The sequence below is a fragment of the Scyliorhinus torazame genome, chromosome 18 (assembly GCF_047496885.1).
Source record: "Scyliorhinus torazame isolate Kashiwa2021f chromosome 18, sScyTor2.1, whole genome shotgun sequence".
Lineage (NCBI taxonomy): Eukaryota > Metazoa > Chordata > Chondrichthyes > Carcharhiniformes > Scyliorhinidae > Scyliorhinus > Scyliorhinus torazame.
In genome coordinates, this window is record NC_092724.1 from 88,889,667 (window position 1) to 88,906,879 (window position 17,213).

The following is a 17,213-nucleotide window of genomic DNA, read 5'->3' on the forward strand; positions in this document are numbered from 1 at the left end:
GTTACAGGAATTGAACCGTGCTGCTGGCCTGCCTTGGTCTGCTTTCAAAGCCAGCGATTTAGCCCTGCGCTAAACAGCCCCTCATGCCTTCCCCTCCCGACCAGGCCGCCGATGGCCACTCCGTCAGCGAAGACATAGCCACCTTGCATTTAATGGACATGTTGCTTGTCACAGTGTCCCGGATCTGGGCCTGGGTCCAGATGGATCTGCAGTTAGCTCGTGTCTGGTATATCATCTCATCGGGGGGTCAGTACCGCACTTTTCCGGACAACCTAAAGACCTTCACAATGAAGATAATGGAGCTCAGCATTAAGGATGACGCCCTCCTCTGGAGACACGTGCCGTGATCCCAACTCCATTCTGCAGGACCTCCATTATGGCTATCCCGGGGTCTTGAAGATGCGGTCAGTGGCCAGGCATCGAAGTCGACATAGAGGGGCTCACCAAACAGTGCAGCCAGTGCCAGGAGCACCAGAAGCTTCTGCCAGCAGTGCCCCTCCACCCGTGGGAATGGACAGGACGGCTGTGGTCACACCTTCACCTCGATTTTGCTGAGCCGTTCCAAGGGCTGATGTTCCTTACCATGGTCGATGTCCACTCGAAGTAGATGGATGTCCACCGCGTGCGGTCCACAACTTCAAAGGCCACGGGTGAACCACTCCCCCAGACGTTCAGTGTCCACGGTATTCCGTTTCCGATAATGGGATGGCAGCTTTTTGAGGACAAATGGGATTTGCTACATCTGCTCCGCTCCGTACCACCCGGCCTTGAACGGGTTGGCTGAGCGGCAATCCAGACTTTCAAGCAGGAGATGCGGTTGCAGACGCATCTGTCCCATTTTCTTTTTTGTTATTGGACCACGCCTCATGTCACAGCAGGGGTGGCACCGTCGGAGGTACTGATGCGGTGATGCCTTCGCACGCGCTTGAGCTAGATACTGTTGGACAATGGCGGGAAGGTCCGGAGTGGACAAGATCCGTCCGAAGTGGATTCTGGTAGGCGAGCACCCCTACGGCATTTTTCGTTGGCTGATCTGTGCACATTAGGAATTAAGGTGCCGGAGCTGCATGGATCCAGGGTGTGGTACCAAAGCAGATGGGACCAGTCTTCTATACAATGCGGGTGCAGAGTTGAAAGGCAAACAGACACATGGACCACCTCCGCAGTCACCGTTCCAGTGCTAACCAGCCTGCTCCCTGATGTCCCGGCTCCCCTGATCCAGTGTCCTGCACTGTTACCACAGGCACCAGACTCTCAGTTTCTGGACCTCCAGGACGCGGAGGTGATGGATGCAGCGATCTTCGATTCCGATTCTGATATGGAGACACAGGCGCCGGGGACCGAAGACCTGGGCGCAAGTGCGGGCGCAACTACGTCAGCGTCGCCTCGATGCTCCACTCGGAATCAATGGTCTTCTGTGTGTTACACGCCTCTATGTGTTATATGGATGGTGCCCGAGCACCAGCCCCGGGCAAAGAGGACCAGGGATCTTCACAACATTCTTGTCGCGGTGGACGCCGCTCATGCCTTCGGGGGATGGAGTGTTATAACCCTTATGGAGGTCACAGGTTGTGAACTGTTAGGTTCCCCGTAACTCGGGCGGGATGTGGTGCAATGGTTAGTACTGGGACTGCGGCGCTGAGGACCCGGGTTTGAATCCCGGCCATGCGTCACTGTCCTTGTGGAGTTTGCACATTCTCCCCATGTCTGCGTGGGTTTCATTCCCACAATCCAAAGATGTGCAGGTTAGGTGGATTGGCCACGCTAAATTGCCCCTTAATTGGATAAATAAATAAATAAATAATTGGGTACTCTAAATTTATTTTTAAAAAGGTCCCCCGTGACCTCAGCAGAGTATGAACTTCCCCATTAAAGGGTGGGGCTTCCCTGGGATAAAACCCCGACCCAGATTTGGGCTGGGGCGGGAGAATCCTTTGAGGAGTGGAGTGAGTTTTGTGGGTATGATTAAACCTTTCTTTTTTTTCTATAAATTTAGAGTACCCAATTAATTTTTTCCAATTATGGGGCAATTTAGCATGGCCAATTCACCTACCCTGCACATCTTTGGGTTGTGGGGGCGAAACCCACGCAAACACGGGGAGAATGTGCAAACTCCACACGGACAGTGACCCAGAGCTGGTATCGAACCTGGGACCTCGGTGCCGTGAGAGTGCAGTGCTAACCACTGTGCCACCGTGCTGCCTAAAACTTTCTTTTTGACTCCAAACCTTGATTCCTTGTGGTCACTCTGCTCGGATCCAAGAGTTATATATCCAGATCACTCAACTATCTATGGAATACATTCCTCAGAACTGAATGCATTCTGTCTACTGGGTATTACGTCTGATATTTATACAAGAACCTCTCATTTCAAGCCCTCTGTGCCGGTCTGTTTTTGAATTTCAGTTTTTAAGATGGCTGGGCAGTTTTTGTCCTTTTCTAGGTTTTCTTTGAGGTGTGGTTAAAGGGAGCTGACCTTGAACTCCAGCAGTGTAAATTGTAGCCACTAACACAAGAGCAAATCGTACTTTCAATAGAACAACACACAAGTCCAGATTTGTCAGCAACAAGCCCAGAACGGTGTGCCTGAATCATCCTCAGTGACGCCTGAAATCTGCACTTACCAAAACTAGTGTGGAAATCCATGGGATTGTGAAAGGTCTGGACCGGGAAACCTGATTCAGCAGGAATACAGCAGGATTCTCAAAGGCGTGATGTGAATGAGTCACAGTTAAGAGCATTAACTTGCTGGAAGCAACTTTTTTTAAGGTTACTGGAGTGTCACTTTTTAGCTTCTGACACTTACGGCTGCCGATTAGAAAATGCTGGAGTTGTTCAGCAGGTCTGGCAGCATCTGTGGAGAAAGAAATGGAGTTGATGATTAAGCTTTCGTTAGAATTGGAAGATAGTAAAGACGAACAGCGTTCCAGCAAGTGTCAATTCAGGGTAAAGAGTCGGGCAAATCAGAGAATGAACCCAAGGATATGGACTGTGATGAGGGTTTTTGTTTCTTTCATGAGATTTGGGCGTCACTGGCAAGCCCATCCCTAATTGCCCCCGGGAAGGTGGTGGTGAGCCGCCTACACAAACCACGGCAGTTGATGTAGTGTAGGTACACCCAGCATGCTGTCAGGAATTTGCTCCATTGACAGTGAAAGAGTGGTGATCGAATTCCAAGTCTGGGTTGCTGTATGGCTTGAGGAACTTTTTAAAAAATTCATTCTTGGGATGTGGGCCTCACTGGTTGGGCCAGCATTTGTTGCCCAACCCTAATTGCCCTTGAACTGAGTGGCTTGCTAAGTCAGTTCAGAGGGGGCAATTAAGAGCCAACTGCATCGCTGTGTGGGTCTGGAGTCACCTGTAAGTCAGACTGGTTTCCTTCCCCGAAGGACGTCAGTGAACCCGATGTTTTTTTTTACAATAATCGGCAGTGATTTCATGGGCATCATTGGACTTTTAATTACAGATATTTTATTGAGTTTACATTCCACCACCTGCCGAGATGGGATTTGAACTGGGTCTCCAGATCATTACCCTGGATAGCTAGTCCAGCCACCGCATGTGTTGCCTTGCTCCTGCTGTCTTATACCCACATGGCTTTCACTCACACATCTCTTAGCCATTGACTGGGGCTCGGACTGATTCCGCATGGATTCAACCTTCATACTCTGGATCCACCCATGATCGCAGCTGCCCTTTTGTTCTTTTTCCACCCACACTAATCCATTTTTTCCTGGACGCTGCACCTGTTTAAAAACTGCTCACAGAGGATTGTGTTGTAGGAAATCATCAGTGTACCAAAGAAATGGATGGCAAAAATTAACAGCCATTTCCGCTTGTGCCCTGGGACTACATCACCAAAGCAGGAAATGAAAAATTGTCAGGATTTTTACAACTTGGCGATGGTCGAAAGTGCTTTACATCTAATGGTGTGTGTGGTAGTCATTGTTGTAATATAGAAAATGCACAGCCAGATCTCACAAGGAGCAACAAAATAAATCACAAATTAATCTGTTTTAGGTGTTGGCTGAGGGATAATGTTGGCCGGGTCACCAGCATAACTTCCCTGCTCATCTTTGAATAGTTCTGTGGGATATTTTATGTCCATCCAGGGGCTGGTTTAGCTCCCTGGGCTAAATCGCTGGCTTTTAAAGCAGTCCAAGGCAGGCCAGCAGCACGGTTCAATTCCCGTACCAGCCTCCCCGAACAGGCGCCGGCATGTGGCGACTAGGGGCTTCTCACAGTAACTTCATTGAAGCCTACTTGTGACAATAAGCGATTTTCATTTCATTTCATTTTTCATTTCATCCTCAAGGGCAGATTGGGCCTCAGTTTAACATCGCCTCCGAAAGTCTCCAGTGTCAAGTCTCTGGAGCGGGTCCTGAACCGATCACCTTCTAACTCTACCCATTGTCATAAATGTCACAGATGTTTACAGCATGGAAACAGGCCGTTTGGCCCAGCTTGACCATGCCGCCCAGTTTCTATCACTAAGCTTGGTGGACACTTCGAGTGCAGCTGGCCCCAAAGACTGCCTGAGTTGCAGTGACAAGTTTGACTTTGAAAAAACTGTCACATTGGATATATTTATCAAAAGTTAGGAGGAAGGTTGTTAGCGTGTTAACACCTCGAAAAGCTGATAGTGATTAATTATCAGACTGGAACAACAGTCTGTCCATGCGTAGATTGGAAAGTGTATTGGGCATGGCCCTAGTGAGTGAGATTGAGAGACTACAATCAAAGCTCTTATCAATGAGACAAACAGACCAAAGTGAAGCTGTTCCTAGTGACTCAAACCCTAAACCCACTGCCTGCTCTGGTACTGAGCCACAGTTAATGAACAGGACCTGAAGACCCACAAGTATGCTGCTGCTTCTCTGTGATAACACATGTGACAAATTATAGACGTCTCAATGAAAGTTGTTTCCATTGTAAACTTTTCATCAGTATAGGATATTAAACCAAGTACTGACCAAGTGGATGTTAAACATCCTCTGCAAATTACTAAGACGGAAGGAAGGGAGTTCTGACCAATCTTCATTCACCAACAAACACACCAATACATCAGGTCCGGAATTCTGTTGGGATTCTCTTTCCCCGCTGGCAGCGCACCCCCAACCGGGGGTTTCCCGGATAGGTGGGGTGGCTTCAATGGGAAATTCCAATTGGGTGATGCCCGTTGGGTGATGCCCAACGCATCACACAAGCTTGCCATCCTCACACTGATTCTGTATACACCTCCCACTTCCTCAAGAAGGCAGACAGCATTGTCAGAGACCCCTCCCACCTAGGCATTGCCTTCTTCCACACCCTTCCATCAGGCAGAAGATGCAGAAGTCTTAAGACCGGCACATCCTGACGTAGGAACAGCTTCTTCCCCTCAGCTACCAGATACCTCAACGACTCTCCGTCAAACTAATCTGTTCCCTGTAAGAATACTATTCACAATGCCCTATGCTGCTCTTGCTCATGTATTTGCTTTGTTTGGCCCCTTGTCCCGCACAGTGACCAATCACCATTTGTTGATGTACCATTTGTCAATGTACTCTGTCGATTATTCTTTTTGTCTACTTTGTACGTACTGTGTACGTTCCCTTGGCCGCAGAAAAATATTTTTCACTGTACTTCGGTACATGTGTCAATAAATCAAATCAATCAATCAAATCTCATTGACAAGCAGTGGGAGTAGAGAATCCCGGCACCATCGAATGGTGTGCCACTGAGAAACATGCGGCTGGAGGATCGGACAATCCTGGTCCTCATTTCTTGTTGATGGGATCTTGCTGAATGTAGCTTGGCTGCTGCAATAGCAAAATAATAATGACTAAGCTTCAAAAGGCATTTGTTGAAAAGTGCATCATAACATTCTGGGAATCTTGATAAGTATAATCCAAAATCATACTTTATTTCGAATGGGTGGATGTATCAAATTCACTACAACTGTGATAATCATTGCAACATTTCCTGCAGTTCTGCTCCTGAATTCTAAATGTACAGCAGAAATCTCTGATTTTAGACCAGGTTAACTGGCCTGCTTTCTCATTTTAGTTTATTCCGTAATGGGGTGGTATCCACACTAATGATTGGGCTGGATTCTCCGGTCCCCAAGCCGCGGTGTAGCGCGGCAACGCGCCATTCGCTGGTGCTTCACTGCTCCTGCCGCTTGTCCATGGTAATTCCCTTTGAAAAATCTGCAAGCCGCTGGGAAACCCTCGGGTGGGAGTGCACTGCCAGCGGGAAAAGAGATTCCCGAAAGCCGGAGAAGTCTGACAATTATCTACTTGTCATTAACTGTCAGCCTTGACACTCCCATCTCACAGAGGGTTGTGGGTTCAAATCCCAATTCAGAGACTTCACAACTCTGGGCTCACGCTCCCCGTGCAGTACCAAGGGAGTGCAGCATTGTCAGAGTTGCCATCTTTTGGGTGAGAGGCTTCACCAGAGAAGAGCGGAAGAGTTTCTCCCAGGGTCCTGGCCAATGTTAACGCCTCAAACACCACCTAAAACATTTGATCTTGTCACTTATTTCATTGCTGTTTGTGAGATCTTGCTATGCGCTAATATCAAGTACGTTTTACAAGATTGACTGCACCCCAAAGAGCAGAGACAATGTGATAAAGTTTCACAAGCACAAGACCAGAGCCGGGCTGGGCGAGTAGCAGATATTCACATTTGAATGATCCATTAGGCTCATTTAAATATGCATTCAGCGGATTCTCCTTGTAACCGAGACCCCGCCAGGGAGACGTCGCCAGGGCGCTGTTTAGTACTGGTTTCCACAAACGTAGACCAGTTGTATCGGCCCCTGAGGAGGTCTCCCAGACCACTAGAGACCCCTGGGAGATCAAGGACAGCACCGGGTGGTACCCTGGCTGTCCCACTGACACTTGGGTGCCTTGGCACTGCCAACCTGGCACCTTGGCACTGCCATGGTGCCCGGGTAGCACTGCAAGGTTGGCAGGGGCACTTCCATGGTGCCAGGCTGGCAGTGCCAATGTGCCAGGATGCTTGTGTCAAGGGCCAGGCCTGGGGATGCCTTACCCAAAAGAGGTAGGGTGAGGAGAAGGGTGCGAGTAATGTTCCTGTCCTTCCGAGCTGAGCTCGTTGATGCAGGAAATGACTAAATTACGGCCTCAACGAGGCATTCCTCGCCAAGGCCAAAAGAAATGGCAAAGTTGCTGGTGCTGAGAAACACTTCGCTAAACGTTCCCGAAACTGGACATAGATTTTTTTTTTCCATTGAATCGCGCCCTATAACTAACAGGAAAGATTGAACAGACTTGGGTTTTTGCTTATCAACTAGAGGAAAGGCTTGTGGGGAACCGAATAAAGGTTTAAGGGATTTGATAAAGAAGGACATGGAGAAGATGTTTTCACTTGTTGGGGAGACCAGCAAATGTGAAATAGTCACCAATAAATCCAATTGTGAATTCAGGAGTTACTTTTTCACCCAGAGAGTGGTGTGAATGTGGAACTTGCTACCATCAGGCAGAGTTGAGGCAAATAACACAGTCACAGATGGGATGGTTATTAGATAAAGACATGAAGGAGAAAGGCATAAAAGGATGCGCAGTTCGGGTGAAATGAAATGGAGTGGGAAGACCATAAACACTGATAGAGACCTATTGGGCTGATTGTCATACTGGAAGTTCTGTGTAATTCTGTATAAACTTGCTTCATTATTACGTCAATTGTAATTCTAAATATTTAATTGCCGAATCATAAAATGGTAGCACCATTCTACCTCTTTCAAGAACAGTTCAGCTGGTCCCACTACCCCTCCCTTTCTTTGTTACTATGCAAATTTCTTTAGCTTCAGGCGCTATCCAAGTCTGTTTTGAAAGCCATAATTAAATCTGCCTCCTCTGCACTCTCAGACACTGTGGGCGCGATTCTCCACTCCCACGCCGGTTGGGAGAATCGCCTGGGCCGCCAGAATTTCCCGCGACGCCGGTCAGACGCCCTCCCGCGATTCTCCTAAGCGGCGGGAACGGCACGGTCGAGTTTCGCGGGCCGCAGGCCGGAGAATCGCCTGAGACACCCAAAACGGCAATTCTCCGGCACCTCTGCTATTCTGAGGCCCGGATGGGCCGAAGTCCCGACGGCGTGAACTGGGGTCACGCCGTCGCCATTCACACCTGCTATTTAAAGTCGTCAGCCAGTCGTGCTGGCTGACGCTGAGCAGGGAGGAGGTGAGCGGACTGTAGCGCAGCGCCCGGAGACCGGGTCGGATTCCCTGAGAAGGCTGCGGCCAAAGGGGGGGTGCGGGAGAGTGTGCAGGTGGGGGGGGGGGGGGTGCGGGAGAGTGTGCAGGTGGGAGGGGGGGGGCGGGAGAGTGTGCAGGTTGGGGGGGGGGGGGTGGGAGAGTGTGCAGGTGGGAGGGGGGGGTGGGAGAGTGCAGGTGGGGGGTGGGGTGGAAGAGTGTGCAGGTGGGGGGGTGGGAGAGTGTGCAGGTGGGAGGGGGTGGGAGAGTGTGCAGGTGGGGGGGGGGGTGGGAGAGTGTGCAGGTGGGAGGGGGGGGCGGGAGAGTGTGCAGGTGGGGGGGGGGTGGGAGAGTGCAGGTGGGGGGGGGTGGGAGAGTGTGCAGGTGGGGGGGGTGTGGGAGAGTGTGCAGGTGGGAGGGGGGGGCGGGAGAGTGTGCAGATGGGGGGGGGTGGGAGAGTGCAGGTGGGGGGTGGGGTGGAAGAGTGTGCAGGTGGGGGGGTGGGAGAGTGTGCAGGTGGGGGGGGTGAGGGAGAGTGTGCAGGTGGGGGGCGTGCGGGAGAGTGTGCAGGTGGGGGGGGTGAGGGAGAGTGTGCAGGTGGGAGGGGGTGCGGGAGAGTGTGCAGGTGGGGGGGGCGCGGGAGAGTGTGCAGGTGGGAGGGGGGGGGCGGGAGAGTGTGCAGGTGGGAGGGGGGTGAGGGAGAGTGCAGGTGGGAGGGGGGTGAGGGAGAGTGTGCAGGTGGGAGGAGGGTGAGGGAGAGTGTGCAGGTGGGAGGGGGGTGAGGGAGAGTGTGGATGGTATCGTCCATCCACGGATGCCACATGTCAGACGCCCTGATGTGGCAGGACGGTGACGAGGACATGGCCGCAGGGTGCGTGTGGCTGATGGGCACAGGCGACTGGCACACTGGTGAGCAGTACGGTGTGAAGTGACCGTTGGGCGCAGACAGTGACCAGGTGTTATGCTGGCTGCGTGTCTGCAGCGCGAGCAGGCCACCGGGGCACACAGGTATCCCATGCAGCCCGGCTGACGAGGTGTGGAAGAACGTCCGTGTAGCATGTCATTTCTCTGCCCCCCACCACCCTCCTGCAGGTCACCATGTATGCCAACCAGACAGCGATGTTCACTGCCGTGGTTGGAGCAGCAGTTCTGGAGTTTGCCATCCGGCAGCGTAGAGTCGGACGGCTCACAGTGGCTGCAGATGCAGCGGTCGCCGGTGCAGCAGAGGGGATGGCCGCGGAGTGGCCCGTCGTCGACACGCAGGCCGCAGGCGCTCAGGACCCGAATGTACAGGGGGATGCCGAGGGGAACATTGACCGCCAGACGGCGAGGAATGCAGAGGAAGTGCTTGTGGGGGGGAGCAGGAGGAGGAGGAGGAGCAGGTGGAGCAGGTGGATCCACTGAAGGTGGTGCCAGGGCGTCACAGGCGTCCAGCAAGGCCGAGGGTGTACCGTGACAGAATGTCGTTCGAGGCCCTAACGGACATCACATGCAGGACGAGACTACGGTTCAGCAGGGAGACGGTCGCACATATATGCCAGCTCGTGGCGCACCTCGCACCACGTGGAATGGGAGGAGGACACGCGATACCAGTCTCTGTCAAGGTGACGGTGGCCCTAAACTTCTATGCGACCGGTTCCTTCCAGGCGCCGAGCGGGGACCTCTCCGGGATCTCACAGGCATCGGTCTACAGGTGGATCAGGGCCGTCACCGACGCCTTGTACACCATCGCGGACAGGTACATTCAATTCCCCGAGGACCGAGCACACCAGGAAGCACGGGCACGTGGATTTGCCAAGGTGGCCGGGATACCGATGGCCCAGGGTGTCATCGATGGTGTGCATGTCCCCATGCGCCCACCTGCCGACAACGGGGAAGTGTTCATGAACAGGAAGGGCGCATGGTCCATGAACATTCAGGTGGTATGCGACCCCCACATGAAGATCATGCACGTGTGTGCATGACGCCTACATTCTGGCACAGTCGTTCATCCACGCAATGTTCGATGGATGCCCCCCCCGGCTGAGGGGCTGGTTGCTGGGCGACAAGGGCTATCCATTGAGGTCATGGCTGCTGACGCCAATACGGAGGCCTCACACCAACGCGGATAGCCTATACAACGAGGCACATGCAGCAACCAGGGGTGTGGTGGAGCGGTGCTTCGGGCTGCTGAAGATGTGCTTCAGATGCCTGGACCGATCAGGAAGGGCCCTGCAGTACCGGCCCGACAGGGTCGGTCACATGGTTGTGGTCTGCTATGCGCTGCACAACATAGCCATGCAGAGGGGAGATGACCTGGTGGAGGAGCCGGAGGGAGGAGCCGACGGCACCGGAGCCAACGCAAACGAGGGGGATGGGGAAGAGGAGGATGCGGAGGATGAGGATGATGGGGCGCATCAGGGTGGGGGGAGGGGCGCAGGATGCAGACACTGCCCGGCTGCTCGTTACGCCCAGGAGGCTGCGCGACGGCACCGCCGCGGACAGCGGGCACGCGACGCGTTGGTGGCCGCACGGTTCACGCACTATGGGGGTGGGATTCGCTGAACACTGCCACTTGCACCGTCACTCCTGTACACGGGCACCACACAGCACCCACCACCTCCCCCCCCGCCGCACCGCGTTCACGGCAACAATTCCACATCACCTTACCACTGCGGCACTACGGGATTGCACAACAGTGATGATTGGGTAAGCGGGTGTGAACAGTGCCATGTTGAATGATGACAGCCCGCTCTGCGATGAGCTGTGTGCTCAGATTCGCCAGCCGAGGTCTGACTCGTGGCTATGGCTGAACCATGCACTCCGGTGGTCACAGCCTTCGTGACGGATATTTCACCACATGCCCGTGTGGGATGGCTGGCGTCGGTGTACCGAGGACAACGGTGTCCGATTATGGGGGGGCGGGGGGGAAAAGGGTCACCACATCCGGAACAGACCTTGAACGGCTCGTATACCACGACGCCAATCAGGCACCCTCCCGAGCCCCCTGGCACCGGACATAGCACACAGTCTTACAAGTCAAATTTAACAGTGCGTTTATTCCTGTGGTGAACATAGGTGCCCTACCCACTACAACTAGACTGTGCCCTGCACCCGTGCCAACTTCTTATGTGCCTAACGACTTTGCCTTACGGGCCCTACCACTACGTCTAGGTGTGTTCCCAGATGGTACAGCAGGAGTGGAGGTGGACTGCTGTGAATCACGCCCTTCGACATGGCTCCCCTTCGGCACACGTTTCCTGGGGCGGCCCGGCTTCGATGGGCCAGGCTGCTCTGCGGGCGTGCTGGATGGCGTGGTGCCACCCTGACCTGCCCGCTCCCCACCAGATGCGCCAGGGACGGAACGGGGGGAGGCCGAGTGTACCGGGACATCCCTTGGTGGAGCTACCGGGACGGGCCCCAGAACCTCCTCCTGGATGGCTGGCGATGCCCACGTGTTGGGCAGAGGGTGTCCCTTCTCCGCTCCACCTCATCCACCAGGGTGTCCAGGTCCGTATCCCGGAAACTCGGTGCGGCTCTTCGGGGCTCAGCCATCTCCTCTGTTCTCCTCCGGGTCCTCTGTGCGCGGATCGCGCAATTTATGACGTAGCGTTGCGTAATTCGGGCGTTGCGCGGTGACGACGCGGCCTTCGCGGCACACCCCCCCGAGGTTCTCGCGGCCCCGATCCTAGCCCTTTTTCGGGCCCTGAATCTGTCGGGATCGGGGCCGTTCCCCGCCGTCGTGAACCTCGACAGCGTTCACGACGGCGCGGCCACTTCGGCGCGGGAGTGGAGAATCGCGCCCTGTATTCCAGATTCTAACCATCTGTTGCACTTTTTTTTTTAAATCTCCTGTGGCCATTGCTTCTTTTCCCTTAAGTTTGGTGTCCTCTGGTTCTTGGCTTTTCGGCCAAAGGGAACCATTTCTCTGCTGCTCTAAAGAAGAGTCATCTTGGACACAAAATGTTAACTCTGGTCCTCTCTTCTCAGATGCTGCCAGACCTCTGTCTGTCTGTTTAGATCCCTCATGGTTCTGAACTCCTCTATCGAATCACAGGATTGTTACGGTGCAGAAGGAGACCTTTCGGCCCATCATGTCTGCACCAGCCCTCCAAATGAGCATGATTATTTTGTGTCCTTCCCCTGCCTTTTCCCCCTACCCCTGTGCATTGCTCTATTAGTGGGGTAGTGGGACCAGCTGAACTGTTCTTGCAGAGAGGCAGAATGATGCTACCATTTTATGATTCGGTAATTAAATATTACTTAGAATTACAATTGACGTAATAATGAAGCAAGATTTGGGGCAGCACGGTAGCATAGTGGTTAGCACAATTGCTTTACAGCTCCAGGGTCCCAGGTTCGATTCCTGGCTTGGGTCACTGTCTGTGCGGAGTCTGCACGTTTTCCCCGTGTGTGCGTTGGTTTCCTCCGGGTGCTCCGGTTTCCTCCCACAGTCCAAAGATGTGCAGGTTAGGTGGATTGGCCATGATAAATTGCCCTTAGTGTCCAAAATTGCCCTTAGTGTTGGGTGGGGTTACTGGGTTATGGGGATAGGGTGGAGATGTGGGCTTGGGTGGGGTTCCCTTTCCAAGAGCCAGTGCAGACTCGATGGGCCAAATGGCCTCCTTCTGTACTGTAAACTCTATGATAATTCTATGATGTTCGAATAATCGTCTAATTCCCTCTTGAATGGCTTGATTGAATCTGCCCCACCACACTCCCAGGCAATGCATTCCAGACACCAACCACTCGCTTTGTGAAGAAGTTTTTTCTCACATCACATTTTCTTCATTTGCAATTCACTTCCAATATTCTCTCCACCTTCTCTCCTATAAAGAGAACAACCCTAGCTTCCTGAATCTATCCTCATAACTGGAGCCCCTCATCCCTGGAACATTTCACAAAATTATTTTCCGCACCCTGTCTGAAGCATTCACACCCTTCTTAAAATGCAGTGTAAATTGGACACAAGGCTCCAATTGCGGCCAAGCCAGTGTTTTATAAATATTCTTCATAACTTTTTGCTTTCGTGGCGGGTGGGGGGGGGGGCAGTGGTTAGCACTGCTGCCTCACAGCGGCCAGGGACCTGGGTACGATTCCAGCCTTGAGTCACTGTCTGTGTGGAGTCTGCACATTCTCCCCATGTCTGCATGGGTTTCCTCCTGGTCCTTTGGTTTCCTCCCACAGTTTAAAAATGTGCAGGTTAGGTAGATTGGCCATGCCAAATTGTGTCTTAATGCCCAGGGATGTACAGGTTAGGTGGGGTTATGGGTTATGGCGGGGAAGAAGTGGGCCTAGATAGGGTGTTTTTTCAGAGGGTCGCTGCAGACTCGATGGGCCGAACGGCCTCCTTCTACACACTAGGGATTCTGGGGATTGTACTGTATTCATCAAGCCCAAGATCCTGGACACCTGACTAAGCACTTTCTTGACATACCTACTTTAATAAGGACATAGGGAGTCCGCTCCAATTAAAAATAAAGGAACCTAGTTTTATTTACAGTTCACATATACACTGCCGGTAGATCGTTATCGGGTACTTTTTCTGGTCCGTGCTTCACTATCCGACCTTTTATACTTAAGATAATACAGATCCCCCACCCCTAGCGGGGGAGCTCATATTCCGCAAGGACCAGGGGAAAGACAATCAATCCCACCCTGTAGGTCCCGTGCGGAATATTACATCTACCACCTTCAGTAATTTGTCCACAACCCTCTACACATCTCCCTGTACTGACACTCCCTTTGGAATTATACTCTTTATTTTATATTTCCTTTCCTAGTTCTTCTTACCAAAATGCATTGCTTCACATTTCTCTGCATTAAATGTATCTGTCACCTATCTACCCATTCCACCGGCCTGTCTACGCCCTCTTCAAGTCCATCACCGTCCACCTCTCGGTTCACAATACTTGCAAGTTTGCCATCGTCTGCAAATTTTGAAATTGTGCCTATACTTTGTGCTGAGATTGTGATAGGGTGTTACATGAATGTAAGCTCTTTCTTTTGCTCTGTCTGCGATGTGCTGCCTCTCAGTTCGCTCAGGGGATTCCTGTGATTAAGAGGCAGCCGGACATTGTGTTGCCTCCTCCAGACCTGGCAGTAGACAACAAGCTGGGAGGAGTGAAAAGGGCCTTGGAGCAGATTTCCATCCTTACCCACCAGGACCTACAAGGCTTCTTCAGGCAAGCACCGGAGCCATTGGATATTCCAGGTAGGAAGCATTTTTTCTCTGGATTTTTACATGCTGCCTCATACAGTCTTTGTCAGTTGGACGAGATGGAAGTCGGAATTTTTTCGAAGGTTCTTGAGCTCCAATAGATAAGTGTTCAGAGGGCTAGTTGTACCTTGAGACCTGGATTTTGTCAGGGCCTGACAACAGCCTGGAAGGCTGAGGGCAACCCCATCTCCGATATTTGAAGCGATGCTGGCCGGGTTTTCTGCCAATTGTGCGACCAATGAGCTGCCGTTGGGCCTCCCATCCTGCAAGGGATGCGATCTGGCCTCCGAGAGCTGATGACCCAATCAGAGAGCAGCAGCTATTCAGTCCTAGTCGTGTGACCAGAAGTGAGGTCACGACTGGGCCTTCAACGAGTGGAGAGAAACACCATGGACTCCGGCCTCACAGCAGCGTATGGGCTTGGGAATTGGTGAGGCAATCTGGGGGGGAGGTTGAGGGGGGGTCGGTATGAGTGGTCCATGCGGGCTGAGAGAAGCTGCTGTGCCGCCATCATTGCCGTATGGGCCATAGTGCGCACAAATAGGAGGGCACCTCTACAACCCCACCATCACCAAGCACACACCACTGGGTCAACCAGGGATTTTATCCCCTTAACAGTCCATTTGGCATAACTGGCTCCTGCATGGGAGGCCCAACCTCCACTTTCCCTTCCCAGCCTCCAAACCCTCTCCAGCAGACCCCATTAAAACCCAAACAAACTCCCATCAAGTGCCAGCCCCCTCCTGCAGACCCCATTGAAATCCCAAACAATTAGGGCAGCACGGTGGCGCAGTGGTTAGCACTGCTGCCTCACGGCGCCGAGGTCCCAAGTTCGATCCTGGCTCTGGGTCACTGTCCGTGTGGAGTTTGCATATTCTCCCGTGTTTGCGTGGGTTTTGCCCCGACAACCCAAAGATGTGTAGGGTAGGTGGATTGGCTGCGCTAAATTGCCCCTTAATTGGAAATAATTAATTGGACACTATAACATTTTTTGGAAAATGAAAAAAAAAATCCCAAACAATCTCCCATGGACCCATCCAACCCTACACATCTCCCTGTTCTGGTGAATCTGTGAAACTCTTTGCCGCAGAAGGCAGAGATAGATAGTTTCTGTCATGATATACAAACATGCAACCAATGAACACTCAGAATAGGACACGACCAATGGCAGTCAGGACACTCAGAGGTGGCATCACCACAAGGGGGCATGACATAAACACTATAAAAGGGATGAGGCACTCACACTCTGCCTCTTTCCACAGACAGACATCTAGAGAGTTAGACAGGGTTGACCAGCAGCATCACACCCCAGCATGCGGCTTAGAGCAAGCTGGTACAGTTAGACCTTGTTACTACAGTTAGATTAGCAGAGTCGAACTCATTTGAGAACTGTGTTAATAGTTCAATGAACACGTTGAACTCATTTCAGTCTGGAGAATCCTTTAGTTAAGACTGCATCGAGTAGCAGCCTGTGTTATCCGAAGCAGCATAACACAACATGATACCAGGCATGACTGCTCAATCTATTTAGCTGAACTCAGCAAGATCCGTGACAACCATCGACTGAATACAGGCACAATGGACAAGATTCAGGCTCCTCGTCAGCTCAGGACCACCGGCAATCTTAGTGCCAACTGGCGATCATTCAAGCAGAAATTTCAACTATACGTGGAAGCATCCGACCTCAATGGCGCGACCGATGTGCGGAAGATAGCTTTTCTACTTACCACTGCGGGTGACCATGCGACAGAGATCTTCAACTCCTTTCACTTTTCCGAAGGGCAGGACAAAACAAAGTACCAAACTATCTTGGAAAAATTCGACAACCACTGCGAGGTGGACACCAACAAAATCTTTGAGCGCTACATCTTCAAGCAGAGGATGCAAGGTAAAGACGAATCCTTCACCTCCTGCCTAACTAACCTTAGACAGCTAGCGCAATCCTGCAACTTTGGTGATATCACTGACTCCATGATCAGAGACCAAATCGTTTTTGGAGTCCACTCTGATCCTCTGCGAGAGCAATTGTTGAAAATCAAGCACATGACCCCAAGGATCTAAACAAAAACATTATGCGGGAACATTACCCCACCCCGAAGAGGGAAGAAATCACGAGTGAGATGGCACACGCGCACTTATTCAGAAAATTGGACGCATCCCAAGGATTTTGGCAAATCCAACTTGAAGAATCCAGCAGAAGGCTCTGCACCTACAACATGCCTTTTGGCAGGTTCTGCTACAACCGAATGCCATTTGGCATCATCTCGGCATCAGAGATTTTCCATCGCATCATGGAACAGATGATGGAAGGGATAGAAGGGGTTGGTGTCTACGTTGACGATATCATAATCTCGTCCACAACCCCAGAGGAACATGTGTCGCGACTCAAGAATGTATTCCGACGCACACATGAACATTGGCTCAAGCTAAACAGGTCCAAGTGCTGTTTTGGGACATCCACGCTGAAGTTCCTGGGCGATCAGATATCGCAACACGGTGTGCACCCGGACACAGCCAAAATTAAAGCCATCGAGGCAACGAAAGTCCCCGAGGACAAGAAGGCAGTACTGCGCTTCCTGGGAATGGTCAATTTCCTTGGCAAGTTCATCCCGAATTTGGCCACACACACCACGGCCCTACGATACCTGGTGAAAAAAACAAGCCCCCTTTGAGTGGAAGGCGGAGCACTGAACAGAGTGGCTGGAGCTGAAAGCCAAGCTCACCACTACACCCGTCCTTGCATTCTTTGACCCAGACCGAGCGACCAAGATATCCACAGATGCGAGTCAGGATGGCATTGGGGCGGTGTTG

At 52.1% G+C, this 17,213-nt stretch overlaps 1 protein-coding gene across 1 annotated transcript in view; it reads left to right on the forward strand.

The window, feature by feature from the left end:
• trim65 (tripartite motif containing 65) overlaps positions 1 to 17,213 on the forward strand; it is a 98,854-nt gene that overhangs the window by 50,991 nt on the left and 30,650 nt on the right. The window contains exon 4 of the mRNA XM_072483013.1: positions 14,219 to 14,396. Within this exon, the coding sequence (XP_072339114.1) occupies positions 14,219 to 14,396 (178 nt within the window). The remainder of the gene's footprint in view (positions 1 to 14,218; positions 14,397 to 17,213) is intronic.